A 27,698-nucleotide genomic window follows, 5' to 3' on the forward strand; every position below is an offset into this window, starting at 1 on the left:
TGCAGACAAATTGGTCAACTGATCACTTCCCATTTTTGCTTCACAGCATTGGGCCCAATACTGCAGACAAGTTCCCATCTATCCATCTCCCTCTGCACCCAACCATCGCTTCTGAAAACATCAGACTGGGTAAGGTGTGTACATGTCACAATCTGGTTTTGGAAACGTGGAATGTACTTTCACTGGCAGAGAAGAAGCTTGAGTGTACGGTTGAGTGATACCAGCTATAAATACAGTAGATAACCTCATCACAAAGCTTTGGTTCTCCTTGTCGACAATTGTAAAGAAAGAGAAGCACTGGCCTGGATGTACTGTCTAGAGATGGCTCCTAGGACTTGCTGACAATGTTTAAGCACTAGATGTTTCATACCTGTACCTGGTACCAGATAGCCTTGTCCTTCCAATTGGTCTGTCCAGACAACATACATCGAAGATTTCAATTTACGTTTTGTGCTTAAGTGCTTTTAGAAGACTCTGGATGTGGTTATGTTAGAGAGATAAAGTGGTATCCAGGGCAACTTCCGACACATCAGTCAGAAGCTCAAACCCATGCTCAGGATATGTGTATTTATCTAAATCAGAGAGAAGAGGAAGTAAAATAGTCCAAATGTGAATTTACGTCCTGGGTTTACTTGGGAAATATCAAGTGATCTTTATGTTTGACAAGTGGGATGTGAAAATCTCTGCAAATGCCTTAGAGATGCCCTCATCTCCACCACCTTGCTGCCAAAGAATAAACAGTCTGTCCTCTGTCAAGGTTTTAGTGCAGGGAGATATGTCTCTCTTCCTCTCTTCATCCTCTTCCACCTCTCTCTCTCTCTTCCTAATGAAATAATGGCATTCCTCTCTTCCCCCCAAAGCTCCCCCACTCTTCTTGCCACTCTGCTTAAATCGACACTTGGCTAGATTCTCCAGTGCAGCAGAAGCTGAGTCATAAAGGTTTCAGTGGCCTGATTTATGGACAGTGATGTGGATGAGGGGCTGGTGTGTTGCAGGTTGGGGGGAAGGGGAGAGGGTGGGCGGAGCGGTGGGTGAAGCATCGGAAAAAAACACTGGCATCAGCTCGCTGATCACAAAGACATATGTCAGCACAGAAACCATCTGCTGATTTCAGACGAAGACGGAAGGAATGCAGCTGCAGATTGAAACATGATAAAATGTTGATTGTGCAAGTTACCAGGAATCTGTTGCTTTGCTTTGTTTCATATTTAAATCTGGAATTGGTGTCTGATCAACCTGTATTTTTTATTTTATTTTTTTTATTTTTTTACTGCATCAATTGACTTGCTGACTATGCTGGTCTGCTCCAACACACACCCCCACTCCTCTTTCAGCCGTGGGCCAATATATCAATGCGGATACCAGCTATGGACTTCTGCCCATCATTTACGTTCCTTTTTTCTCCCTCCATTAACCTCCATTAACATTCAGTTGAAAATTAGGTGTGTTGTTTTAAGCTCTGAATAAACAGGCAGCTCCAGGCTAAAAAAAAAAAAACATGCATGCAAAATCCTTTTTTCTTGTTTGTGAGTCACACAGCTTGGGTATTGAGTCTAATTTTGTGAATATGCATTTTCTGTGTGTGGCGGAGATGATTTGAATTGACTCCTTACTGCACCCGCCTGTTTATGTAAGTGTAAAATGAGAGGCGTGGAGGCAGCTTCAGGTTGACAAGGCTTCAAGGCTTTATTGGGGTTCAATGCACATTTTGAGACTCAAAGCACTCGGTGGGGAGTTGAGGTAAGGCATTTTTAAACCGCGCGTTGCACCCAGAGACAGTTGGATAAGCACATTTTTGGTGACAGTTAAAGCACCTGCGAATAGATCCACACACAGCAGAGTCTATTCCTGACATCTCCTGTCTTTATTATTTCCCTTTGTTGTTGCCATGTAAACATGTGCATACATGCTGTTAGTGTTTCAAGTAAAACATACAGAGGCCTCAGTGACCAAATATTCCGAGTTCAAGAGGTTTGTATCTTTTGTTTTTCTTCTTCTTTTTTTTTTTCTTAGATGAGGCTTCTCTGCATATTGAGCACCAGAAAATTGATTTGTCAGTCTAAACTTTCTTGTCAGTTATTTTTGCTGATTTCTCTTCTTCGGCTTCTTTTTCACCTTCTTCCTCCTCCTTCACACCCTCTTCATCGCCTTCTTTTTGCTCACTGTCACCTTCCTCTTGGGGTTGGCTTTCTTCTCCCCCTTCTTCCTCCTCTTTTTCGTCTTTACCCTCCTCGTGATCCTCTTCATCTGTAAGGAAACATTTGAGCACAATGGAAATGTTCTATTCATTGTCAGAAAGGTAAAATGGCAACACTAACCTTCACCCTTTCCTTCCTCTTTTCCCTCTTCTTTTTTCTCTACTGCTTCCGCCCCCTCTTCTCCCTCTTCTCCTTCTTCCTCCTCAGCCTTTTCTTCATCCTCTTTCTCCTCTGCTACTTCTTCCTCTTCACCCTCTTCTCCCTCCTTCTCCTCCTCTTCCACCTGCTCTCCCTCCTCCTCCTCCTCTTCCTCTTGAGGAGGGCTGGACTCTGCCTGCTGGGCTTGGCTTGCGGTTATCACGTCTTCAGTGAAAAGCGACGGAGAGTACAAGCGGGAGCTGAGCAGGTACGGAGCCGCAGAGCTCAACAGGGACTGGGTGGAGACCTGCGCTCTTCCGTAGGCTGGGGCAGGGCCCATGGCCTGAGAATAAATGCTGAAGGATCCTTGTTTTGGCACGTTCAAGCGATTCTCCTCCCCTTCAAGGAGCTTCCTAGTGAGACGAGACAGCAAGCGAAGGTCTCATGGTTACAATGTGCTGCATAAAACTCTGCAGTGAGTGTGACTTGAGCACTTACCTATATGCTGCAATCTCAATATCCAGGGCCATCTTTACGTTTAAGAGGTCTTGATAGTCTTTTAGGTAGCGAGCCATGTCATTCTTGTTTGCCCTCAGTTCCTCCTCCAGTTGACCTATTGTGTCCTGCAAAAGGAGAAAGCACGGTAAAGTTCAAGTTGATCTGACAGCTAAGATGAGTTTACCCATTGCTCTTCTCCCCTACTTTCCAAAGTTGTGTTTGCGTACCTGCATTGCAGAGATCTCGCAGCTCTGTTTCTCCTCCACCTCCTGCAGCTGGTTTTCCAGAGCCTGGATCATCTCCCGGCAGGCGTCAATCTCCAGGGTTCTGTCTTTGAGCAGTCGGCGGTACTCTCCTGCCTCGTCCTTGGCACTGCGTGCACTCTCGGTGCTGCGCGTGGAGCCTACTGTCATCACGCTCATCTTGTTGCAGAACCAATCCTCTGCTGCTTGCAGGTTGCGTTGTGCCATCGTCTCGTACTGGCCCCGAATGTCACGGAGAGCGGCGGAGAGGTCTGGCTTGGAGACCTCCATCTCCACAGCCACCTCGACGCTGTACTGAATTTGGGCCTGCAGCTCGGCGATCTCACTCTCACAGAGACGCTTCAGGAAGGCCAGCTCGTCCAGAAGGGTACCGACCCTTTTCTCAAGCTCAGCCTGGCCCAGCACGGCTTCATCCGCTCCCTTCCTGGCGTCCATGAGCCGTCCTTCTGCCTCCTCTCTGCCAAGGACTTCGTCCTCGTAGCGCTTCTGGAGGTTCTTCAGCACATCCTCCATCTCATCTCTGTGGTCCTGGGCCGCTTGCTTCTCGTGGCGGGCCTCTTCCACAGCGGCACGAAGCTGGCGGATCTCGTGTTCGTACAGGGCCCGAAGATTGGAGGGCTCTGCCTGCCTCTGCCTGAGCAGCAGCAGCTCCGTGTCCAGCAGCTTGTTCTGCTGCTCCAGCTCATGGACTCTCTCAATAAAGCTCGCAAAGCGATCATTGAGGTCCTGGAGCTCAGCCTTCTCCTGGGTCCTCAGCTGTTTGAACTCGGAGCTAACTTGGACCGCTTGCTCAAGACGGAGCTCGGTGGCAGCTGCAGCAGGAAGGATGTGGGAGTAGCTCGAAGGAGCTCTGGTGGATGTTGTATAACTTCTGCGTGAAGATACATAAGACGGCATTGGGGCTGAATGCGTGGAGTAAGCAGACCTGGATCCAATTCCTCCTCCAGCTCCATATCCTGCATTGCGCACAACTACTCTCCGCTTGTAAGTGGAAGGTAGATAAGGGTCAAAGCCAGTTGAAGTCATGATTTCGGTGATCTGCCGCTTCGTGCCAGGGTATGTAGCTGTGTTGTCTGCACAGTGAGTCTGCATTACTCTGGCTTTTATAGAGCCCGTAATGACTGTGACTGTGACGTAAGCTTTTTTTTTTTTTCTCCATCCACAATGCTGACGGAAAGAATCGATTATGGTCCTTGCCAGCCAGCAGAGATGGGGAGGAGTGTGTGTGTGGGTAGATGAGGCGGGGATAAGTAACGATGGAGCAAAATGGGCTGCAACACACAGGGTCACCGAGGACATTAACAGTCTACTGTTACTCCTGAAAACTGCAGAGGAAGCTACAGTTTTACCGCATAAATCCTTAGGAAGATATCAGACTATTGATATCAGTCTATGTAGCATTTTTTGAGTTTTGCATCATTATTTTATATTTCACGTGACAGGAAAAGCTTAGGGATCAAACAATTGGGTGGTCCTGTAAAAGAAAGGGAAAAGGAAGGAATGCAGGTAGGAGGGTAGGACAGAAAAAAGGACAGAAGCAAGGAAAGAAAAAAGAAAAATGGAAGAAAGAAAGAAAAAAGAAATAAAGTTAATTGAAGTACTTCATGAACACGATTGCCCTCTAGCGGCCATGTGTTTAGTATGCAGCTCGAACATTACTGAGACATTTAAGTTTAAAAACATGTTAGTTTAAAAACGAATGATACAAATTCATATTTGTACGTTACTTGCAGTTTTTATATTATACCTTTCGTACGAAATAAAAAAGATCATAAAAAAAATCATACAGTGTCCTAAATGTATTTATTGCAATGGTCAGAAAACAACACCTTATTCACCCCCAGATATGCTACATTGTTGTAAATTCTCTAACAGCCAGGACGTACAGTTCAGTTCTCATAAACTCTTTGTATAATTGGTAATACATGTCAAACATTGTCAAAAATACATCGAATGTGATAAAGCGGAGGTACTGATCATTTTTAAATAAGCTAACAATTTATTTCTTCACCCCACTTTATCACAAAACATTTTTTTCTACAAATAAATTCACTGTTCTATGGTCATGAATTGGTTGGGTACGCTTTTTAACACTCGGGCGAGGGAGGACCTGGGGAGAACTGCTGACAAAGTGGAGTGGGAGGAGTTCTCATTTTAAACGGAGACAAAGCATTTTTCTGACAAGAGAAGGTCAGAGACATCTTACCCATATTAAAAACCACAAGGCGTAATCATTTGCACAATTAGCAAATGATCAAGATGATTATCTGGTTTTAACTTTAAAGAACACCTGCTGAAAATATGGGCAAACCAATCCGGCGTAACGATTTGCTTTCCCGGATGACGAATAGTGCGTACCCACTTTCCACATTTCTCTGTTGTTTATGAAATTCTACTTGTATCGAAGCATTTCATTGGCTACATCTATACACTCACAGAGTTTTGACCAATGACCGAGGATTTTACTAATTGGCGGGTAGCAAACGTCTTCTGCTGCAAACGTCCCGGGGTCCATGACTTCCAGCAACAAAGGATGATGAATAAAGTTGATTTCCTCATTTATCACTGAAATATAACCACTTCCGCATGGGTTTAATGTCCCGCTGATGTGTCAGGAAACTAAAGCAGGCACCTCGACGATGGACGGTAAGTTACAGAGGTTAGGAAACGACGATTTGCTCTGTGAGACACAAGCTAATGTTAGCTCCCTGAATTTGCTTTTGCACAATTAGCAAAGCACTATATAAATATAATTTAACATAATGTAAAGCATTGCTCTATATTATGTGAATTATAGTTATAGTCCAAACTAAAGAGCAACCATTGTGTTCGGGGTTGTAGTTCTGTTATTCAAATACTGAAATAAGTCCTGTGCTGTCATTATGCTAACCAGGCTATTTGAAGGGACAATTCGGTAAAGTTAGCTTAGCTGATACGGCTTGTCCTTTTATTTTAATTCTGTGTTTGATGTGTCTTCTGGGGCTATTATTATCCAGTAAATAGAATGAATAACTCACTAGTGAGCTTGCATTGGATTATGGCTGTTTTATTTAATGTTACAAATCTATTAGGTCTACTACAATTAATGAATTTATCTATAACTACAGTACCCGGTTAATGTCAGAAAAAACAGACATAATATTTCTTTTTTTAAAGAATAAAACTGACCTGAGTGGGATCATTGTGCTGTTACAACAGCGAGCGGGTGTTCAGAAGTTGCAGAAGTTGGAAACAGTTCCCAATTTAATATTCAAATACGTTCTTACAGCACTCCAAACCATAGCATTATGCTCCCACTACCATGCTTGAGAGTTGGCACAGTGTTACTGAATCTGAAAACCTTGGCATTTCTAAGAGTCTTTTTTTTTGTCTGTTTTTATGGCAGAATAATTAAATCTTTGTCTTTAAACGAGTTAATATTCATTTGACGGTGACAGTTGGGGCAAGATGGTGGAAACTTCCCAAACAAACTTCAGAACCGGTTTTGAAAATTTCACATTAGAATTCTCCTAAGCCCCAACTTCAATGCTATTGAAAGTTTAGGAATTACATGACTAAAAGCGGGAGAAACCAAACAATTTAAATGAGCCCTAAGACAATGGGTAAGAAGAAACTTTAAATATCCACATAGAAAAATGATAGAAAACTGAAAGAGTGTGGTTTCTTTGCAACAATTAAACCAAATATTAGTTGAGGTGCATGTATATGTATCAGCCAGCATGTATTACCATTATATTGAGTAGATTAGAGAAGATTGATATTAAATTTAAAGTTGTATTTTTGGTTGTATGGTCATGTCATTTCCGCCTTGATGAGTGTATGTAAATTTCTGACTCGCATCGTATCATTTTTTCAAACCTTCAGAACCGGTCGAACATTAGCCGTAACAGCAGAGGGGCTGCTTTAAAGATATTAAAATGGTAAGCTGCCATTCCGTTTTGCCTCGCCCACCATGTCATGTGATTTGTTGCTGCTAATGAGTTTGTTGCCGTTGACCTTTGCAGATTCGAATTGCGGCTCTAAATGCTGCTTCGACAGCCGCCGATGAGTGTCAGGACCCGCTGAGGAGCAGCAAGAGTCAGACGAAAGAGGCTCAGGTACAGACTGAATGACGCTGAGCAGCATCTACGCCGATCTTTGGGTAGAAATGAATGACCTCTTCTGACCTTTAATTGACTTCTGCAGGAAGCCGAAGCTTTTGCTTTGTATCACAAAGCTTTGGATCTCCAGAAACATGACAAGTTTGAGGAGTCCGCCAAGGCCTACCATGAGCTGCTTAAAACGCCGCTGCTCAAAGAGGTAAACTCATCATTTAAGTTGCCATATATGGTTGTAACCTGATGCTTCTAAGCTGGTGATTTAACGCTGCTGAATTGCCGTTTCTGTGCTTTGCCCTCGTCGTTAAATCTTATACACTGTTTAATATTTCAGGCCATGCCCTCAGAGGATCAAAGAGTGGGTCTCAAGCATCCTGGACTGATGCTGAAATATTCCACCTTTAAAAACCTTGCCAGTATGGCTGCATCCCGGGATGACTTGGAGAAAGCAATGGAGTTTTATTTGGAGGTAAACGCTCCATTCTTATGGTTAATTCTGAATATTTTTGTTCATGTCCCTGCTTTGCTTAAATGTTTAATTGATGTGAATAGTACTGATAAATATATATTACTACGGTACTTTGTTTTTTTCTTCAGGCTGTCATGTTGGACTCAACTGATGTGAACATGTGGTATAAAATCGGTCAGGTGGCTGTGCGACTTGTTCGCATACCTCTGGCGCGCCACGCGTTTGAGGAGGGCCTGCACTGCAACCCGGACCACTGGCCGTGCTTGGACAACCTCATCACTATTCTGTACACCCTCAGTGACTATACCTGTAAGTAATGCACATCAACACAAGCTTAATTCCCAAAGTGGATGTTTGATCCCCGACACCGACTTTTAAGGTTAGGCATTTGATACCGAGTCACAAGTCCTATTGTCCTCCGACCGCTTCCTGTCGTCGTCTTCGTCTTTTCTACCAGTAGTGGTTGTTAATGACTCAACTCGTGAGATATGAAAAGAGTATTTCCATTGCAGTTTTGCAAACCACACTAATTTCAATATAGCCGAAAACCAACCTCATCCTAGCACAAAAACCTCTTGTCAAAATATGTGAATGTTTTTCAAAGTTGTGTTTGTATTAAGCAAATTTGTTTTCATAATTCTAATTTGTTTAAATATATGGTCAATGGAAACACAACAACAGTTTAGATCCATTAACTTGATTTTAATGTGTCTAAAGGCCTGTAAAGTGAAATTTTGTCTCAAATTTTGGGTAACCTATTAAAAGCTACTGTAATGTTCATCAACTGAAACCAACACAGATTTCTACTTTTTCTAAAGACGCCTGTGTCTGTCTGTCTGTCTGTCTGTCTTTCTCTGTTTCTTTTTTTCTTTCTTGACCCATTCAGCTGCAGTCTTAACCTCTTGAGCTGCTCCTGTTGCTGATCTTTTAAAGCTGAGTGGTTTGCTTTAGTGTTAGGCTAACGTTCAGCATTAGTTTTTGTTCTAACTCTTTATAAATCTCATAGCTGATTTATGAGGCTGGAAATTTTTTTGTTTTCCAGCCTCATAAGTTTACTGCTTTTTGAACATTATAAAATTTAACGGCTTTGCTCCATCTACTCTCTGTTATATCTCCGATAATCTCAGCTGGTGACATGAACACGTGATCTCTCTTTTACGCTGAATGTCAATGTGAAGGGTTAAAAACACTTTAATTCGGAGAGAATAGCCCAGATTTGATTATCTTTAATCCAGTTTGGCTCACCATGCAAGGAGGAAAGGAGTCTGTTTTTTCGCTATTAGAGGTACAAATCATGTTATTAGTTTTGTCGAGGACTCCAGATAGTGTTTGTTAAAAAATGTATGTGATCAGCTTAAAGGGAACGAAGCGAGACATTTTTCCCTCTATAGTGTAAAATATTAAATATGCCAAGAAATTTGCATTTTTGCAGATTGTTTATACTTCATTGCCAAAGCCCTGGAGAAGGACCACTGCTACAATAAAGGCCTTGTGCTGAAAGAGAAAATCTTTAAGGAGCAGCCCTGCTTGAGGAGGGATACGATGCAGATGTTTACAAAATGGTAAAAAAATCTTTGATATAAGCTACATACCGTTAGTCTAAATCTGCACAGCACTGAAGGTTTTCATGCATTTTTCTGTTGAATTATTGCAGTGATATGTCCATTCACTATGTGGAAGTGGAAGAGGAAGAGCGCAGATCCATCATTGAAGAGGCTCTGGAGATAAGGAGGCGCAGACAGACCCTCTCTCACTATGAACCGAAACCAGACCTCGTCCTGGTTCAGCCACTGCACTGCCTCTCGTTAGTTCCTGTTTTGAATTACTCGAACTAGAAAAAGTAGTCCCAGTGGAATTAAGAATTTAAAATGGCGATCTTTTAAACCATGAGCAGACATATTTGTTTCTCCAATGAGTATATATTTTTTATGTTTAAATTTGAAGTCTCTTCTGTTTAACCTCAGGTGGAAGCAGGTCGGCGAAAGCTTTCTCGCAATGTACAAACATCAGACGACCTGCGAACCTCCACGACCGAGTTTGGGCTGCAGAATCGACCTGTCGGCGTACCACGATCCCAACTTTCCCCAGAACCTTCCCCAGCCAAGTAGCCCCGTGAGCACGGGCTTGGCCACGGTGCTCAGCAGCCCCAGCTCGTCCCTGCCGCCGGTCGCCTTCAGTGAGCCCGCCGTCCTGCCCCAGCCGGGTTCTCAGCCTCAAATCACCCTCGGTCAGACGACTGTGGAGATCACAACTACAGCTCCCCCTGCTGGTTAGCGTTGCTGGTTTACGTAATCTCTTTTGGGGAAAAACAATGCTGATTTACACTAACATTCTGTAATTCTTCATTTTCACACTTCTTGATCCTGTTTTATTTACCGCACTGTAAGGCGCACCTTCAATGAATGTCCTATTTTAAAACTTTTTTCATTATAAGGCGCATCGAATAGGCACTACAGTTACGGTTGCCACCTGCCCCGTATTGAACCTATACGGGACGCGATTTGTTCCTTACTCTACAAATGTGGATGTGTAATAATAAAGAAATGGTTCCCGAGTACTTTATATAGTAGTCTGCCCCAGTCATTGTTTCACTCACGGTGTGGGTGTTGCGATATTGTGCCCAACTGCTTTCTGGGTAACACAGAACAACCGACACGCTGCTGCCGCAGTCTCTGTCTCTTCCCCCGCCCCTCTGCCCCCCCGGGCTTTAAATGTATAGGGGCTGGTCCCTTGGTAACCCAGGTCGAAGCACCCCGGATGAATGTCTAAAGCCACTTTGTTGACATAAAGAAGGTTAAAAAAACAGTCCGACTCGGGTCGGCGAGRAGAGCCTTCGGCGACTGGGCCGGGGCGTGGCCGGACGATGGTCACCCTTCTCCGTTCACGCACAGCATGTTCGTGGAGAATGTGGTGCTAAATGACCTGCAGACGACCTGATTATCAGGTCGGGAGGTAGATAGGTSAGTCAAACTTTATTAACAAACCAGCGTTCTGACAGCTATCCCAGCATGCACCGCGCGCTGCTTCTTCTACGAGGGAAAATGAAGTCGGCGGCTGCTTACCGTAGTTGCTAGACCTGTTGTGGCTCAATATTGGTGCATATATAAGGCGCAGCGGATTATAAGGCGCACTGTCGGCTTTTGAGGAAATTGAAGGTTTTTAGGTGCGCATTATAGTGCGGAAAATACAGTATATTTTGTCTTGCTACAATTACAAACTGCTGCGTCTTTGTTGAAGTTTGTAGGTAGACCAACACAAGGTAGTTCATTACAAGTGGAAGGAAAACGATGTATGATTTCAAACAAATTTCTGAGAAGTATACAGTGCTGTTGGATTAGTATGCTCTTGATGCACGTTTTGCTGCAATTACAGCAGCATGTCTGCAGGGGGCATGTCGGTGCCAACTTTACGCATTTGGGAAATTTTTTTTCCCCATTTAGGTTTTTTGAGAATATCTCCAGGTCAGTCAGATTTAATGACTGAACACACATTTATGAATAGGGTTGCAACTAATAATTATTTTAGCAATTGATTATTCTGTCAATTATTCTGACATTTGATGGATTAATCAATTAGTCAGATTAAAAAGTTGGCACATCCTACAAATTGTTAATTTGATCTCTTAAGCTTTTTTTATACAATATTAAATATAAATTAAAAGATGCAAATAAAAATTTGATTCTTTTTTAAAAATAATTTAAATTTACTATTTTCATGAATTTGAACTGGATAAAGCTAAAACGTGAAGTGTTTTGGGTGTTTTTGTCTTAAATGCAAAGTATATATTTATTTTGTACAGTTTTGGTTTTATCACAGCTCTGACAGTGGTGTTGTTTCAGCAAATAACTTTTTTTATTAGCCTGTATACGCTTTTTTTTTTTTTTTGCGATTATTCGATGACCAATTTACTTGACAATTATTTCAATTATTAATCATGATTAAGCTGATTAATCGTTTCAACCGTTTAGAATATACCTAAATACAAATGCCGGTTACACTTCTCATTTAGATGTTTCCTTGAAAAAATTATTTGACACTGTGCATCCTTTTTATTTACTTCACTAATTTGTGCTACTTGTGTTGGTTGATCACACAAAAGCCCAACGAAATGCATTCAAAATTGTTTGTAATGTGCCAAAATCTCAGAATGTTGAAGTACTATGAGGACTTTAGCAAGCCAGTGTGAGTTTCTGTTTTATAATATTCTGTTATGTGTACAGCTGCAGGCATGGACATTTCCCTGGTAGATAAAGTGAAGAAGGCTCCAAAGAGAAAACGTGTGGTGGAGGACAGCGGCGAGACGGCCAAGCGTCGCTCGGCACGTGTTCGAAACACAAAATGCAAGAAGGAGGAGAAGATTGATTTCCAGGAGCTGCTTTTTAAATACTTACCTTCCAGGTAGGTTGAGCTAAAATGTCAAACCCTAAATATAAAAAAAAATATGTTGTTACATTATTTTCTTGTCTGTTTCAGGCTAAAGAAGTTTGATCCCGACAACGACGACGAGAGCCTGGGGAATCTTGAGACGCAGTGCGAAGGGAAGGATGACGTTCAGCCTGTTCACTGCTTACCAGCCGACTCTGTTGAACTCTTGGAGTCTGGTACGTTGTCCATGCACATCTTTAAAGTGGAGGCAGGCTATGCATCGAAACACGCTGATAAGTGAAACAGCTTTTCGTTTCTCTTTGTCAGAGCAACAAGATGTTCACAACTTCTTGCTCAATAATTTGAGCAACGGTGGCATCCTGGATCTGATGATGCGCTACCTGAAAGCGGTTGGTCAGAAGTTCATGGAGGAGTGGCCGCGGGGGCTGACCGCTGTGGTGCTGGAGGTTTATCAGACCTGGAGGAAGCACAGCATGGGCCTCCCCAACCCTCTTCTCAGGGACTGCAGCAACCAGCACATCCAGGTAAACAAAATAAGTAAACAAAGCAACCAAAAAAAAGACTTGTTAAATTCCTATCTCGGCCAAAACTATCAAGATGGCACAAACTTCAGGTATCAGTTACGGAGAGCTTTTCCATGCTGTCTTGCAACAAAATGGTTAATGTTTAGCAAAATTAGTGATAGGCCAAAACCTCATATAAGGAATATATACAGAAAAATTACAATTATGATTACTTCTGTCAAAACAGCCCTCAATAAAGAATCTGAAATGGAGATTTTGAACTGATTTTTATATATTTGTTAAATGAGTCAAGTACATCTAGTACATGTTATTTAAGTCATGTACTAGATGTACATGACTAGTGAACCAAATTCAATAATTTCCAGATCTACTGACTCAAACTTAAAATGTTTTTTCTTCTAGCAGTCAATGAATGCATCGTACGTAGGCAATATCAGGTTATGCTGATGATACTCTTCAGTGTGGATGTTGTTACAGTGGGAAGACAACTCAGAGTAGCTATTTTCAGTGTCAGCGAAAGAGCAGTAGCTGCTCAGAGCTAAAGGGAGCCATTTTCTATGGAGCAGTTTGGATGGTAATTCAGTGGTCTGGTTACTCTTTGACACCTTTCTTTTGTTTTGTTCTTTCATTACTTTAGATATTATTTTTTGTTATGTACAGGAAATGCTGACAATGAACTTGGCCTGTATGGAGTTGCAGCTGGAGCAGTGGTTGCACAACAAAGGGAAGATTGGTAAGTTAGTGATTTCACTCACTTGGTGTCAGGTTGTTTTTTGTTTTATTTATTGATAAAATTTGCCAAAAAAACCCAAAACAAGTTGACAAATTAAGTTTAACTTGCTTAGGAGCGGGTCTGAAATTAAAATGATAATATTCCTAAAGTCTCAAATGTAGCTTACTAAAGTTTGCATAAACCCTGTAATTGATGTTCTTTTGGATTGCTGCTAAATCTAAATATGTTTTCGTATATTTGGTATTAGGGGTGTAACAATAAACACATGTATCAGAACTTTTCAGAAAAGACCTTTCAGATTGGCCTCCATGTGTACCAAATGAATATAGCTTTGTTTTAAGGCTGAACACAAGCTGTTGAAGTGTGGAGCTAAGTTATGATTTGTAGTGCAACTTGTAAAACAGAACAACAAAACAAAACAGCGTCAATATAGAAGGAAATGAGGCCTAAACTAAAGGGTTGTCAGCATTATTCAACAAATAACGTAATTATTCAGCAGAAGGAACTTCAACCCCAAATGTAAGTAAAGCTGGTGCTGTAGGAAAGCTTGACTAAGGTTTAAATCCTGCCATCTAGCAGCATTCAACCAGCCTTAAAGTGCTGCACAGCAGCAGACATGTTGGCTGGATTTTCTGACAGCCAAACTTTTATGGTACATTTAGGGACTTCTGTCCACTGGATTGTCTACATATTGAAATGACTCCAAAGTGATGGGAACATGTTTTATTCTGCAATATCATCACAGTCTTATTTAGAAATTCCTAAGCAACAACCTTCATAATTTTCAGGTGGTTTTGTTGTTATATAATTTATCCAGGCCTTGGATTTACCTGATTATCCTTTCTTAATTGAAAACAATAAAACGAAATTGTCAGTTCTTCGGTAGCCACCCTCTTTAAATTTCTAAAACATCATAGGCTCAGACTATTTTAAAGCAGAGGAGTAAAATTTGTTTCTCATTATCAAAGTGTAACAAAAACCTTATGAACTGTTCCTTTAAAGCATACTGAAACAGGTGAACTTTTGTCCCACACTAGCTGTTCGTTATGGTTGGTTTTCAGTCATGTTGTTCTGTCTTGGCCAGTTATCCCAAGAAGAAATTGCGGCGGTCCCAGCAGTGAGACGGGTGACTCCGAGTTTCCCGGGCAACACTTCCAGGGTGACTTATTAATCCTGGCCCTCGGCTCGTCCCAAAGAGATCTGTTTGGGAGCAGCTGGTTGGACGTCATGGTGCGGGTCTACTGGCTGAAAGCACGATTCTTGGCCCTGCAGGTAAAAATCCAAGGTTCCTGGTTTTGTCTTTTTCACACAGTCTAGCCAGAGCTGATGTGTAATGCTGAATTTTTTTCATTTTCTTGACAGGGAGATATGGATTTGGCCCTCGAGAGCTATGATGTTTGCATAGGGCTGTTGCAGAGCAAACCAAAAACCGCTGATGGGAAACATTACACAATCAACCTGCCAAACCTACGTGTAGATGCAGCCATATCCGTGGAGGAGGTTGGTAAACGCTGAAAAGACATGGTCTCAAATCGTCTATATTCCATTACTCAAAGTCTTAATGGATTCAATAGATGCAATGTTGCAAAGTTCATATGAGGACTTCCTGCTCTGAATGATTTTTTTTCCCCTGATCCCATGTACAGATCGACAAGAGGCTGAAGTCGCTGGAGCGTTGTCAGTCTTTAGAGGAGATCCAGCGACTCTTTGAGTCGGCAGACTTTGAGTCTGTTGTGCGCCTGCTGCAGCCAACTCTTAATTATGAGAACAGGAGCAAATCTCTGGAGTTTGTCAGCTCGGCGCCAGAGCGTCCCGCCCAGCTGATGCTACTGCAGGTTGGAAGTGCTACAAAGCTCTTCACTCAGCGCAGAAATTGTGGGTTTAGTTACCACATAACAACATGGCAGCAGATTATTTATTAGTGGATCTCAAATGCATTGAGAAATATATATATTGTAGACTTCATTCTAGGAGTGCACAGATAAATTGGTTCCACTTTCCTTAATTTTTTGTAGGTTGATTGATACTTGCATGAGAAACCAATCTTTTCCACTTATCTTATCTGCATCCACTGAATGTCAGCCAGTCTCCCTTCTGTCTGCTGTGAGAGAGGACTGACTGACAGACCTGCCCACATGTCTACACACAGCAGTCACTGCTCTGTTGCCAACTTGGTAACTGTTGTTACATTTACCTCCTTTTCATACAAAAAACTCAGCAGATCAGGCTTTTTAAAGATCGTGATAGACCAGAAAACTGCACTCAGTTCATTCCTACTGGATCCTTTTCCCCCTTTGTCTGTATCAGTCAGTCTGTCCATCCATCCATTTATGCAGTCAGGTTATTCATCCTTCTATCAATCTATCGATCCTGCAGGCGATTTATCCTCCCTATGACTCTAGCTGGCTCCATATTGAATCCTTCAAAGTTATAAGAAAGACCACCATAAATTAACGGGGAAGTTTTACATTTAATTTTGACTATTCTTAGTTAAATCTTTAAGATTAGCTCTAGAAATATGGATCAACAGGAAAAAATGCATCTGAACCCAGCCTGTAGCTGTTACTTTGCTGTCCTTACAATTGACATAGTAGGGAAAGTAAAATCCAACACATCTGTCTAGATTAACTTTTGAGGTATTAGAAAAGCCGATATTTCATATCGTATCGTGCTTGAGTTTTGGTAAACTCTTTGACTTTTTGTCGCTCCTCCACCAGAACTCCTTGCTGAAGCTGCAGGACTACCGGCAGTGCTTGGAGTGCAGCGAGCTGGCTTTGAACGAAGCCCTGCAGCAGCTCAACTCTGCTCCAGGCGGTTCTGCTCCGAGCAAGGAGGAGTGGGTCAGCACCATCAGGAAGCTGCTGGATGGCGTCGAGATCTGCTTCACAAAAGAACCGGAGCTTCTGAACAAAATCCCTCACTTCTCAAGCATGGCCCGACTGGCAAACAATCTGATTCAGGTTCGAACGACGTGAAAGGAATAATGCATTAAAAACGCGTAACCTCAATAATTACGTTTTTATTGCTTTATTCTGATCTATTGCATGTTTTTTTTTTTTTTTTTTGTCTTCCTCCAGCTGATTGATCTTAGCATGAGTACATCAGATGATCCAAAGGAGCCTTATTTTTTCTCAGTTCTGCCTTGGATTATCTTGTATCGGATTATCAAACACGAGGAGGCTGCTTTTGACTGTATGCTTCGGCAGCATATATCTTTAGATGACGACGAAGGTGTGTTAAAGTCATTGATTTCCCTCACTGTCTTTGTTTTTTTTTTTCTTGTATCATTAACGCTGCGACGTCTGATTTTCAGATGAACCAGAAACTCCTCTGCTTCCCTCGTCTCTGATGCTTTTGAGTACAGCTCACGAGTATCTGGGTCGTCGGTCCTTATGCTGCAGCTCAGACGGAGCCCTCCTAAAGTTCTTTGTAAGACTCTACAAGGCCCTTAGTTGGCAAGCATTCGCAGAGAATTGAGAAAGTATTGATACTTTAAAGTGAAAATCTATGAAAATTCAAATGTTATCAATCTACTATCACAAATTGGCATGTGTTTTAAAAGTTCTTTAATTACATTTGAAACTTGGAGAAACCTTGTTTTTTTGTTTGTTTTTTTTTTAGTTCTTTCTTGTTTGCAAAGTAGCTCAAGCTCATCCAGATTGGGGCTTCCGTTTTTCAGTCTTAATGCAGATTAATTGGATTTTGTTTTATAACCTAACTGTGCATTGAATTTCAGGATTTAACTTAGAGGTGTTCCAGCAAAGGGAGCTGAAAAAATAAAAATCTAAAAACTGAGACATTTATTTGTGAACATTTTAAAAACGATGTTTGTTCCTCCCACTTCACATTGAGAACTGTTTCGTATTTATGTTAGTCCGTCACATGGAATCCCAATAAGATTCAAGGAAATTTGTGGTTTGCGACAAAATCTGGAGGAGTTCAAGAGGTTGAAATACTTTCTCGAAAGTTTAATTTAAGAATGTTCTAAGCTGTTTTAATGGTTGTTGGGTTTTATTTTGCAACTTATTTGTTGCAGATAAGGGTACTGGAGAAAGAATTTGCTGCTTCCAGCAACAATGACTCCCATCCCTATAAGGAAGAGCTGGAAATGGCCTTGGAGCAATGCTTTTTCTGCTTATACGCATATCCCAGTAAGAAGAGCAAGGCACGCTACCTGGAGGACCACTCATCTCCACAGGTCAGGCCTGTAATTTCTACTTATTATAACTGTCTTTGCAGAATCAAATAAACTAGTGTCTCATTTCAATATTTATGTGTAAGTTTGCGCATCAGAGTTCCACAAACTAAAAGTCTGCAGCAGCAGCAACAAATGTGGCTGAGCCGTTAGGAAGATAATGGGCAAAGGGTGATGAAGAGGTGGTGCAATAGTGAAGAGGTGGCTCAAGGCTTTTGACTAATTGCTATTTCTCAGTTGTATTGCCAAACTTATGTAAGCGCAGGCCATGAAAAGGAACAGACTGCCGATGACGCAAACGAGCGCCCTCAATGAACCTCTCGATGCTGAAACGGTCAGATATATCAATTAACATTGTTTGCTGCTGAGCCACACAAAACAGGTGTCAGTGAAGTAAATTGAGGCCTTGAAGCGGCATTGTTAGAGGACTGTTTTTCTCTTCTGAAAGAGCCATGACAAAATATTTGCAAAATTCTGTTGTTTTTTGTCACTTGATGAGCAAGCAGTTCGGGCTTCATTGTGCTTAGTAGTTTATTTGCAATGAATTTATCTTATTTTAATCTATAACTGCTATAAGAACTAAATAAATGATGACACCAACAGGCTTTTGTATTTGTGCATAGCCCCTGAGTTTATCACAGCTGCAAAAAATCTGTTGAATTAAATTCAAGGTTTGGAATGGCAAGAGGAAACAAAACATAGCATGGAATGAGGGGTCCACCAATAAATGGGCCCCAATTTTCTTAAAGCCGCAGCAGGTACCTTTTTTATATGAAAAAAACAACAAAATGTTTTTTATATATTTGTTAAAACTGTCATAACATAATAAAATTAAGTTGCTCTGTTCTCCCTGTGGTATTACATCCATCTGCAAAAATGCACCTCTCTTGGTCAAAAACAACCAATCACAACCTGGAAGAGGGTCTCACTGCTGTCAGTCACACTCATGTACGCGCTGCTCAATGTATTAATGGTAGAGAAACGATGTATCATTAGGAAAACAGTTTGTCCGATCACTAGTGTGATTTACAGCGCTAAGACCCTCCTCCTGGCTCTGATTGGCTGTTTCTGACCGAGAGCGATGCATTTCTGCAGATGGCAGTGGGAAAACAGGGAGAAGATAGAGCACTATAGTTTTTACAGATTATCTGTTTCATATTTCGCTGTGAAGACATGGCGACATTTTTAACAGATGTATAAAAAATTATATGTTTTATAAAAAATTGCATACTGCCGCTTTGATTTTGGGAGATCTGCGATTGGCAGACATTTACATGTGATCTTATCTGCTTTTATCTACCTTCACAAATGTCTAAAAATCATCCACTTACCCCTTTTGCTCTGTCATGTGAGAGGGCTGAATGACAGACCTGCCCACCAGGTTATGTCTGCACATTAGGGCTGAAACGATTCCTCGAGTGATTCGAGTACCTCGATTATTAAAATTCCTCGAGGAAAATTGACCTGCCTCGAAGCTTCGTTAATTTATGTTTTATCATTTAGTGCACCGTGTTTCAGCCGGAACATTATTTGCGTTGCGCGGAGCTCTGACTTCCGCCTCTGAGTTGTTGACGGAAGCTACGTTTTAGCGGCATAACGTCCAATCTTCAAGTTCGGCCTGCGGGGATTTTACTGATTGGTGATAATTCCGGGTTTTCATCGTTTTTGTGGGACCAATAAACATCCTTAAAATGACCGGCGCGATGCCGGGAGTTCGGCAGCCTTTCTGCTCTGGAGCTGCTGGTTGAACGGCGGGAAGAAGCTGAGGAGGATTTATACAGGTGAGCGGAGAGACTGAACACGGCGGGCGGCTGAGGGTTGATGCTTACAGGGTAAGAGCAGCTTTACGGACGAACCGCACAATAAACTTGTATCATCCCGGTCTGAACAAACGGGAGGCGGAACATGGCTGGTAGATGAGTTTCTGAACGGAGGAGCCGTAAATATCCCATATTGCTCCCCCGGTCTACAAAAAAGTAACTGGTAGGGAAGCACAAATGTGGAAAAAATAGACTGATGTTGATATCCGATAGTAACACTGGTGTTATGGAAGATTTACCAATATTTTATTTCATAATTGTTTTTATCCGATTACTCGATTAATCGTAAGAAAAATCTATAGATTACTCGATTACTAAAATAATCGTTTACAACAGCCCTACTGCACATGCTCAGTCAACAATAGTCACCCCACTGTGTTCAACTCAGCAACTTTGCTGCTATGTTTAGCAACTTTTCAGACAAAAGAAATGGTCCAAAATTGGAATTGGTCAGACTTTTTAGAGATTGGTGATTGGCCAGAAAACTGCAGTTAGAGCATCGCTACATGAAATAATATAGATATTGCTAAACTTTATTCCCTGTTCCGTTGCTAACATCTGTCCATATGTTTTTATCTGTCTGTCCATTCACCTATTTATGTGTTCATGCATTTGTCCACCTTTTTATCTACCTAATTTTGTATTTAAATCCCGACCATCAGATAAAAGACTCCAGATCTACAGTATATTGTGTACTTTTAAAAATAATTGCATATCTAATAAACGGTATAGAATGAACAGACAGAAAACGGATGTGGAAAAGTATGAATTTATGACGGAATCAAACTGGAAGAACCCAGGTATTCACTTTGTTTTTAAATGGTGAGTTTTGCAATTCCTGCTTCCAGCCACAAGTGGGAGTCGGTGCATTTAGTTTGCAAGCCCTCCGAGTGTAACTATGTACATACCACAGTTGTAGAGAAGATTTGCCCACTGATCTGTTGCTAATCGCTTGACCTTGGAGCCAGTTTTGTGTTTGTTTTTTTTCACAGGTTGAGCTTCAGTGGAGCGACGCTCTCTTCATGTTCCAGTATTTCAAACCAAAGTCGCTGCCCGAGTTCGACAGCTATAAGACCAGTACGGTGTCTGCAGAGCTGGCCAATCTACTGAGGAGATTTGCAAGCATAGCTCCCCCAAGCGAGACCCCCACCTTCACCATGGATGAAGTGGCAGCCTACATCGAGGACATGACTGAAAAGGTCAGTTTGGGTGGGTTACACTGAACGTAAGCGGAAGTTACAAGTTATTTAAGTCTTCATTTGCTCTTTCAGGTCCCATCCCTTCCAGCAGGCAGCCCTCCAGCTCCACCAATCATCAATGAGATCTACTACCTGTTGGCTGACTATCACTTCAAGAACAAAGAGCAGTCCAAAGCAATCAAGTTTTATATGCATGACATTTGCGTTTGTCCCAACAGGTACAGCATTTCTTCACATCTTCAGTAATTAGATCCATCTTCAAAATACCTTTCTCTGCTGCTCAGGCTCATAATAATCTTCTCGGTTACATCTAACACTTTCAAAGAAATGTTTTTAGAAGTGGCTTTAACAACAAAACCGTCTTCACCTTGCAGATTTGATTCCTGGGCTGGCATGGCTTTAGCCCGAGCCAGCCGGATCCAAGAGAAGCTCAATTCAAACGAGCTGAAAAGCGACGTTCCCATATGGAAGCACTCCCAGGCGGTGCTGAACTGCTTCAAGCGGGCCCTGGAGATAGACAGCTCCAACCTGTCCCTGTGGATTGAGTACGGCACCATCTCCTACGCGCTGCACTCTTTCGCTTCTCGGCAGCTCAAACAGTGGCGAAACGAGCTCCCTCCAGATGTCGTTAAACAGGTGAGGCCTAGACGGTTTATAGTGCAGTCCCTCTAGGATGTTGCCATGTTTCGATTCGCTCATCATTGGCAATTTTTTGGTTGTCGAAATTATCGCAACTTTTCTGCAAATTTGATCAACCAGCTTAACGTTTTCTGCATTTCCTTCTTTTCTTTGCCAATCACTGCAAAGAAATTTTGAATTTTGACCAATACTGTTAACCTCCTAATTTCACTTCTTGTTTCACAACATCTCTTGAAACCTGAAATCGCAAGATAAAAGCGAACTCTAATGTATTAATTTTTTGTTGGAAAAAAAATATTTTGATAAGTTTTGTAGGATTTGCTTCCACTGCGTAAACAGTTCAATGTTATTTTCACTTTAAATATGAAATTTCTTAAAATGCTGTTTTTTACTGGAAGCAGTTTTAACTGTTTTTGTAAGACCATGTTAGAACAAATAAAGTAAAAAAAATTATCAACTCTAATCACAACTTTTTGAAAAAAATTGTCACAAAAATAGTAATTTTAGCCTGCAACAATTACAAAAAGGCAACATCCTGGAGGAATTGATCATTTTCCCCATGAGAGTCTACTTCATTGCCCGATGTTTGGTGTCATCAGTTGCATTGTGCTACTTTTGTATTTCCTCCCCACCTCCCCCCCACAGTAGATCTTATTGATATGCCGCCTTGAGAGAAAACCCTAAGTGTTTGTTTATGTGTTTGTTTTTATTTCAGATGGAGGAAAGAAGAGACTCAATGCTGGAGACGGCTTTTCAGTGTTTCCAGGGGGCCTCCCGCTGTGAGGGCGACAGTGATGAAGAGGAGTGGCTCATCCATTACATGCTGGGGAAGATAGCCGAGAAGCGCAGGAAGCCCCCCGATGAATTCCTGCAGCTTTACAAGAAGGTAAACCTGCTCATCTCTCTTCTAGCGCTGACAAAACTGTAGAAATAAATGTTTTAAGCATCAGCTTTGTGATCAACTGGGAATCAAATCTGTATTCTATGTTTTGTCTTTTGTTTTCTGGGTTTACAGGCGGCTCAATATCTACACGAAGAAGCTGCTCGGTACCCGAGGAAAATTCATTATCACAATCCTCCTGACCTGGCTATGGAGGCCCTGGAAGTAAGCGAAGTTTGGCTTGCTGCTCAGAATGTGTCCAGAGAGGCTCCTTCTGTGCATTTTTATTATATTCAATAATGGTTTCTGAAAGAATTTGTGTTTGGAGCTATTAGCTGCATCTTTACAACATTAAATTTCTGTTTTCTTTCTTTTTTTCTAGTTGCATTTCCGCTTGAGTGCATCCATACTTAAATTGCTACAAGCTTCCGAGTCAGAGCTGGATCACGAGTTTTTATTTAACTTACTGGTGGAAGCAGCGACCGGGCCGTTTGCAAAGGGGGAAGAGAAGAGCATGCCAAGCTTGCCGAGGTCCAATGAAAAGTAAGCTTTGCTATTTATCCATCAAAACAACAGCTGATCCCACAGTGTGTGACTTTTTTTTTGTTGTTGTTTTTTTTTCCCCATTTATCTCCAGAGAGAAACCCCCTATGATGATGGAAGAAGAATTTAACTGTTCCTCTGTTTGCATGGGGAACGTGCTCAGCTCCTCCCTCCCCTCTGCCGTCACCCCAGGTGTGACATCCCCTCCTTACGTGGCCACGCCATTTGACCACGATTACGCCAAACGCAAAACACTCCGAAGGCAGCAGTGGCAGCAGCAACGGCATGAGGAGCAGCAGGCTGATGGTACAGTCCCAGTCCTAGACAGTGCTTCTGGGGTTGGGCTCTTTTGCCGTTTCTGCACTGGGACAGAGAAGGGCTCCCACTGGGGAGCAGCGCTCAGATTGCTAATCACCATTCTCAATGGCTTTGTTTTCAGTCACTATGGTCCCCATGCACTGGGTGATTGGGATGTGGTGAAATGGGCAATATGGCTACTGATTATTTGGCTAATACGCTTTGCATGGGAACAAAAAAAAAAAAAAGACTGACGTCTTGGTTGGTATGTGCTGAGAACATTTGGGCTTATGTGTTTGCATATTTGTGAGCATGTGGGGATGTAACATCAGTCTCTTGTTGCTTCTTACTCTCTACACAATCACCTTGCCTCTCTCTGAGAATTTAAATGTGTTTCTCTCAAAGCATCTTCAGCTTTTTGTGTCACATTTGCACATGTTTGGTGTTGTTTCGGCATCCATTGGCTGCTGTTGTTTGGCAACACACAAGAAAAAGCTGCAGACTTGCTGTGACCCTGATTATAGATCATGTTTAACTCATTTGCCTAAATATTACACTATTTATCAGGCTGAATATATAACTGACTTTGAACACAATTTTAATCAGCCTTCTTTGGAAAAAAAAGAGAGATTCTTAAATAATCTCATTTATTTAGTTTTGTGTTCAATGTTGCAAAAACTTTGTAGAAATTGACTACAGAACCATTCAATAAATTATATTATTGAAAAGTTAATTTATTTCAGGAACTTTATCACTAAGTGAAACAGATTAATGACACACAGATGGATGTTTGAAAACCTCATTTGTGTTATGATGATTTTCTGTTTACAGCTAATGAAAATATAACATTTTAATATGAGAATATTACATCAGACCATTAAAAAAAACATATTTAATACAAAAAAGAAGCCGTTATGAAAAGTATGCTTAGACTGTCAACTTTCAAAAGGTATTTTTCATCTAAAAAATTGACCTCATTGGAACTTATATTCTAATTGATTGATTGTGACTGTAATGCCCAATTTTTTCCGTTTTTATGAACTATAATATAAAAAAGTATGAGAATAGCTTCATAAATATTTTATTTCTGAGCCTTGCTACCATCTCTTATAATTGATAGTAGCAAGGCTTTTAAGGAACAGAAGCAACGTCAGAATGCATGTAAGAGATACCAGACATTTTAGAAGTGTTTTTTTTTTTTATTAATCCAAACCTATTACAATTTCCACATTTAAAACAATGCTCAGAATCATACAGTAGCAATTGGTTGTGTGTATTGCTAAAAAGCTTTGTGTTTACATATTTGAAAATTTTAATTCTTACCTCAACTCTGACCCTTCCAACATATCAAATCCCAACATATTTCATCACAGACAGGAGTTGAAAGCTGTTGTCTTGTCAGCCTTTCTGTTATTTGATGAAAACTCCAAACTCTCTCCCTCTTTGGCTGCATGGATCAATTCCAGGAATATCACAACAGTAGAAAACATGGTTTTGTTTAAAATGGCTCCCTACATTTTTGTTCTTTCGCTAACTTTAAGCACTAAAAATATCAGTCTTTGAGTAATTTTCGCTCAGTAACAACATCCATACCAAAGATTGTTGCTGTGAAAAAAGCGTGTAAAATTATATTTACTCGTTCATTAGACGGAAATTGCTCCAAGCAAAAACAATACTACTAATACTGCTTTTTTTTATTTTGAGTACATTTTCTATTTTTATTTATGCTTGGAACTGTTGTAAAGTTTATTTGAGCGCAAGAAATATATTTAAGAAGAAAATTATTATTATTTTTTTCAGAATAAGAATAATAAAAATGTAAGCATTTACTATTAAATTAAATATACACAAAAGTTATTTTCAGGATATGAAACTGCACAAAATATTGAAACATTAAAGCTCACAGTCGAAAAAAAGCAGCAGCCATTCTCCATTTGATTTAAAAAAAAAAAAGTGCATTTACTCACTCAACCCATTCATGTAAGTTCAACTTAAACGCTCAAATAATGGAGCCATATTGCCCACGTTGCCAGTTTTGTCACCCTTTCCAGATTCCTTCTTACCTACCTACCTACCTACCCACCTGCCTACCTGCCTGCTACCTCTTTGCCTGCTTGCTTTTACCACCTGCTTCGCCATTTATGTGCATGTAGTTCTAATGAAGTGATTGTTTTTAGCAGCCGGACGAGTTCAGTCCCCGAATCACAGTCCACCAAACTGTCTGGTGTCGTATAATCACATTTCATCGGGAGTGCAGTGTGTGGGTTAATTACGCAGAAAACGAAAATAGGAGATATTCCAGCATCTTACATGGCTCATGTTTGCTCTCTTACTAATTGGGTACAATTTCTAATTATGGCCAATTAGTGTGAAAATGTCAAGTTGGAAAGAACGTGGCTTCCATTTATTGGCTGGAATTAGAAAATACCTCTCCATGCACATTGCTACGGGTAGGTGTCCAACCTTTGACTTGATTCCTGCTGAAAGTGCTCTGAGGTGAATGTAGAATCTGATTCAGACATGCTATTTTCAAGTCATAACCAACAATAAAAATAAATTAAATTTGGAGGTCATAGCATCTGATTTATTTTTTTCCTTTGAGATATTTAGCAGCCTTTCAATGTTTAGCTACATGCATGGAGTGCCTTGTGGACATTTTCATAGTAGTGGTGGGCATTTATCGTATCATTTTATGAATTATCGTGATAAATTTCTTGTGATACAATTTTTTATGTATTGTCTTGATAAATTCCAATTAATGTTTAAAACCCCCAAAATCGACCATATTGTTGAGATTGTTAGTTTTACTATCTTCCCCACTGTTTGTTTGATGAAAGTGTCAATGAATATCAAAATATTTGGAAATATATTTAAATACAGTAACTGTGTGCAGCTTTGAGATTCAAATCACACTTCAGTGTTGGCAAAACTAAAGTTTAAGATTAGCGCAACTACCTTTTTAGTTATCATTGCCCACTCCTGCTGAAACTAAGTTACTCACTTATTTACTATTTAGGTGACGCCTTAAAATAATTGGTTGCACTGAAATTAATTTAGGGCTATCTGAGTAAAATGGGAGGCGGGGAATAAAAATGCACAACTTAATTTTCATGTAATGTATAACACTCCCCCTAAAAAAATTAAAGTTTGAGCCTGACAAGTTGTGGGGAGGAAAGTTGTAAGTGGCATCAATACAAGTATTACTATAATACATGCACTGTGTATTTTGTATCATTTCAAGCGAGGAAATGCTTGTCTGAATCAGGTTCTGCATGTTCGAGGGGATTTTTAAAAAAAAATTTTCCAATCATTTAAGGCTATTGCTGATTTTTTTTTTCTTTTTTTTTTTTTTTTTCCGAAGTCAATTTAGAGCTGCAAAAGTGCTTTCTCACTATTTTTTTTCAAACCAGCTTCCTCATATCTTCAACAGCCTCACCAGGGTTTGACCATGAATACTGCCTGCCCAGGTCTGCAATATGGCTGGCTTCCTTCAATGGTACTCTCCTTCCAAACACCAAAATAAAAGTGCTTTCTAGTAGCAAGCATTGAATACACAACTCTTCAGTTAACACAAACTTTTACAGTACCACAGTAACTTTGCTATTGACTCATGACTGTAAATCTTTTTTAAAAGTCCCCTGTGTGCATTTGTTTTGAGTAGCAAAGGTCTCTTGTTTCCTAATTAACAGTTTCCTGTCAAAGATTTTTTGTTGAGGCTGCAGAACATGGTAATTAAGAGGAATGCTGGCATTTTGTTTTTGAACCTTTACTAAAACAAACCATCTCTCTTAACAATATGTAATTAGTTATGCACTAATAAAGATCTGTGACTCAGAAGTTATTTCAGTTGAATGATTATATAATTTTCTCTCCTCTTTGTAGAGCAGGTAGTGTTTGGTATTTAGAGACAGCAACTACCATAAAAACAGTGGTACACACGTCATTCATTAAATTTTTAACAGCATAATCATTTTGTTCACATTGTTTCATTTGTGAAGGCAATCCCACATTCTTTAGTCTGAGGCCATGGAAATGGCAGAGTAACCCGTGTTTTTGTTTGTTCACTCAGAGCGGAGCCAGGACAGCGAGGTGGTGTTGCTTTCTGATTCCAACTCCACTCAGGATGCCTTCACAGATCCCGCCAGCTCCCAGGACACCAGTCACAGACCCGCCTCGGTCAAAGCCAGTCCATCGTCATCGGAGAGCACGACCCCCGTGAAAGACGGCCAGCCCGCCTCTGAGGACACAGGTAGTCGAGACTAATCTTAGAAACGTGATCAGATTTGAGAGTCTTGTTAACGCTATCCATAACGTTAACTCTTCTTATTTCATTTGTAAAATAATGACCTGAAATCACCAATCCTATATTACTTTGCAAAGATTTAAAATTCAGCTCTCAGAGCCAACTTCCAGACTCGTCCTCCACGTCACATCTGCAGTTGAAGACTATTTAGCAAGTTTAGCAACTTTTCTGACTAAAAAATGAGTGTCGGTCAAAATCAGAATTATAAAGATTGGTGATTGGCCAGTAAACTGCAATCAGTGCACCCATACTTTGTATTTTTGGCCATAGGATACCATTTTTACACTTGTTAAACAGTTTACAGCTTAGCGTAACAAAGGGGCAGCAGGCAACCCTGGAACCAAAGAGCCGAGACTAAAGGTGTCCCGATACAACCTTTTCACTTCCAATACAATACCGATATTGCAGCTTAGAGTATATGCCTATACCGATATTGACCCGATGCGATATTAGCAGGAATTATACATATTGCTTTTACTGCTTATTTTGCAGTGTGGAATGTTAGAAAATGGTTGA

The 27,698-nt window shown here is 40.9% G+C and overlaps 2 protein-coding genes across 5 annotated transcripts in view; one reads left to right on the plus strand and one right to left on the minus strand.

Annotated features, from left to right (window-relative positions):
- Positions 1-1,661: 1,661 nt before the first annotated feature.
- Positions 1,662-4,605, minus strand: neflb (neurofilament light chain b). The gene is made up of 4 exons (XM_008417531.2): positions 3,062-4,605; positions 2,835-2,959; positions 2,319-2,749; positions 1,662-2,247 (listed from the first exon to the last, which is right to left on the minus strand). Exons 1-4 carry the CDS (start codon positions 4,394-4,396, stop codon positions 2,060-2,062), a joined length of 2,079 nt encoding a protein of 692 aa, XP_008415753.1. The 5' UTR covers positions 4,397-4,605; the 3' UTR covers positions 1,662-2,059.
- A 959-nt stretch (positions 4,606-5,564) lies between these two features.
- The window catches only part of cabin1 (calcineurin binding protein 1), a 51,513-nt gene continuing 29,379 nt past the window's right edge, over positions 5,565-27,698 (plus strand). Inside the window, exons 1-29 of one of the 4 annotated variants that reach the window (XM_017306768.1) lie at positions 5,565-5,743; positions 6,962-7,017; positions 7,102-7,194; positions 7,283-7,396; positions 7,529-7,663; positions 7,792-7,972; positions 9,096-9,225; positions 9,318-9,467; positions 9,628-9,932; positions 11,884-12,061; positions 12,137-12,264; positions 12,356-12,573; positions 13,234-13,306; positions 14,391-14,578; positions 14,669-14,806; positions 14,953-15,141; positions 16,024-16,266; positions 16,384-16,537; positions 16,620-16,735; positions 17,343-17,504; positions 20,314-20,520; positions 20,593-20,738; positions 20,895-21,156; positions 21,875-22,045; positions 22,175-22,264; positions 22,422-22,582; positions 22,677-22,888; positions 26,310-26,375; positions 26,949-27,128. In XM_017306768.1, the coding sequence (XP_017162257.1) occupies positions 7,015-7,017; positions 7,102-7,194; positions 7,283-7,396; positions 7,529-7,663; positions 7,792-7,972; positions 9,096-9,225; positions 9,318-9,467; positions 9,628-9,932; positions 11,884-12,061; positions 12,137-12,264; positions 12,356-12,573; positions 13,234-13,306; positions 14,391-14,578; positions 14,669-14,806; positions 14,953-15,141; positions 16,024-16,266; positions 16,384-16,537; positions 16,620-16,735; positions 17,343-17,504; positions 20,314-20,520; positions 20,593-20,738; positions 20,895-21,156; positions 21,875-22,045; positions 22,175-22,264; positions 22,422-22,582; positions 22,677-22,888; positions 26,310-26,375; positions 26,949-27,128 (4,393 nt within the window). In that variant the 5' untranslated portion in view covers positions 5,565-5,743; positions 6,962-7,014. The remainder of the gene's footprint in view (positions 5,744-6,961; positions 7,018-7,101; positions 7,195-7,282; positions 7,397-7,528; positions 7,664-7,791; positions 7,973-9,095; positions 9,226-9,317; positions 9,468-9,627; positions 9,933-11,883; positions 12,062-12,136; positions 12,265-12,355; positions 12,574-13,233; positions 13,307-14,390; positions 14,579-14,668; positions 14,807-14,952; positions 15,142-16,023; positions 16,267-16,383; positions 16,538-16,619; positions 16,736-17,342; positions 17,505-20,313; positions 20,521-20,592; positions 20,739-20,894; positions 21,157-21,874; positions 22,046-22,174; positions 22,265-22,421; positions 22,583-22,676; positions 22,889-26,309; positions 26,376-26,948; positions 27,129-27,698) is intronic. The other 3 variants (XM_017306770.1, XM_017306769.1, XM_017306771.1) reach the window with 3 other exon arrangements.

This window comes from Poecilia reticulata, linkage group LG9 (genome assembly GCF_000633615.1).
Source record: "Poecilia reticulata strain Guanapo linkage group LG9, Guppy_female_1.0+MT, whole genome shotgun sequence".
Classification (NCBI taxonomy): Eukaryota; Metazoa; Chordata; class Actinopteri; order Cyprinodontiformes; family Poeciliidae; genus Poecilia; species Poecilia reticulata.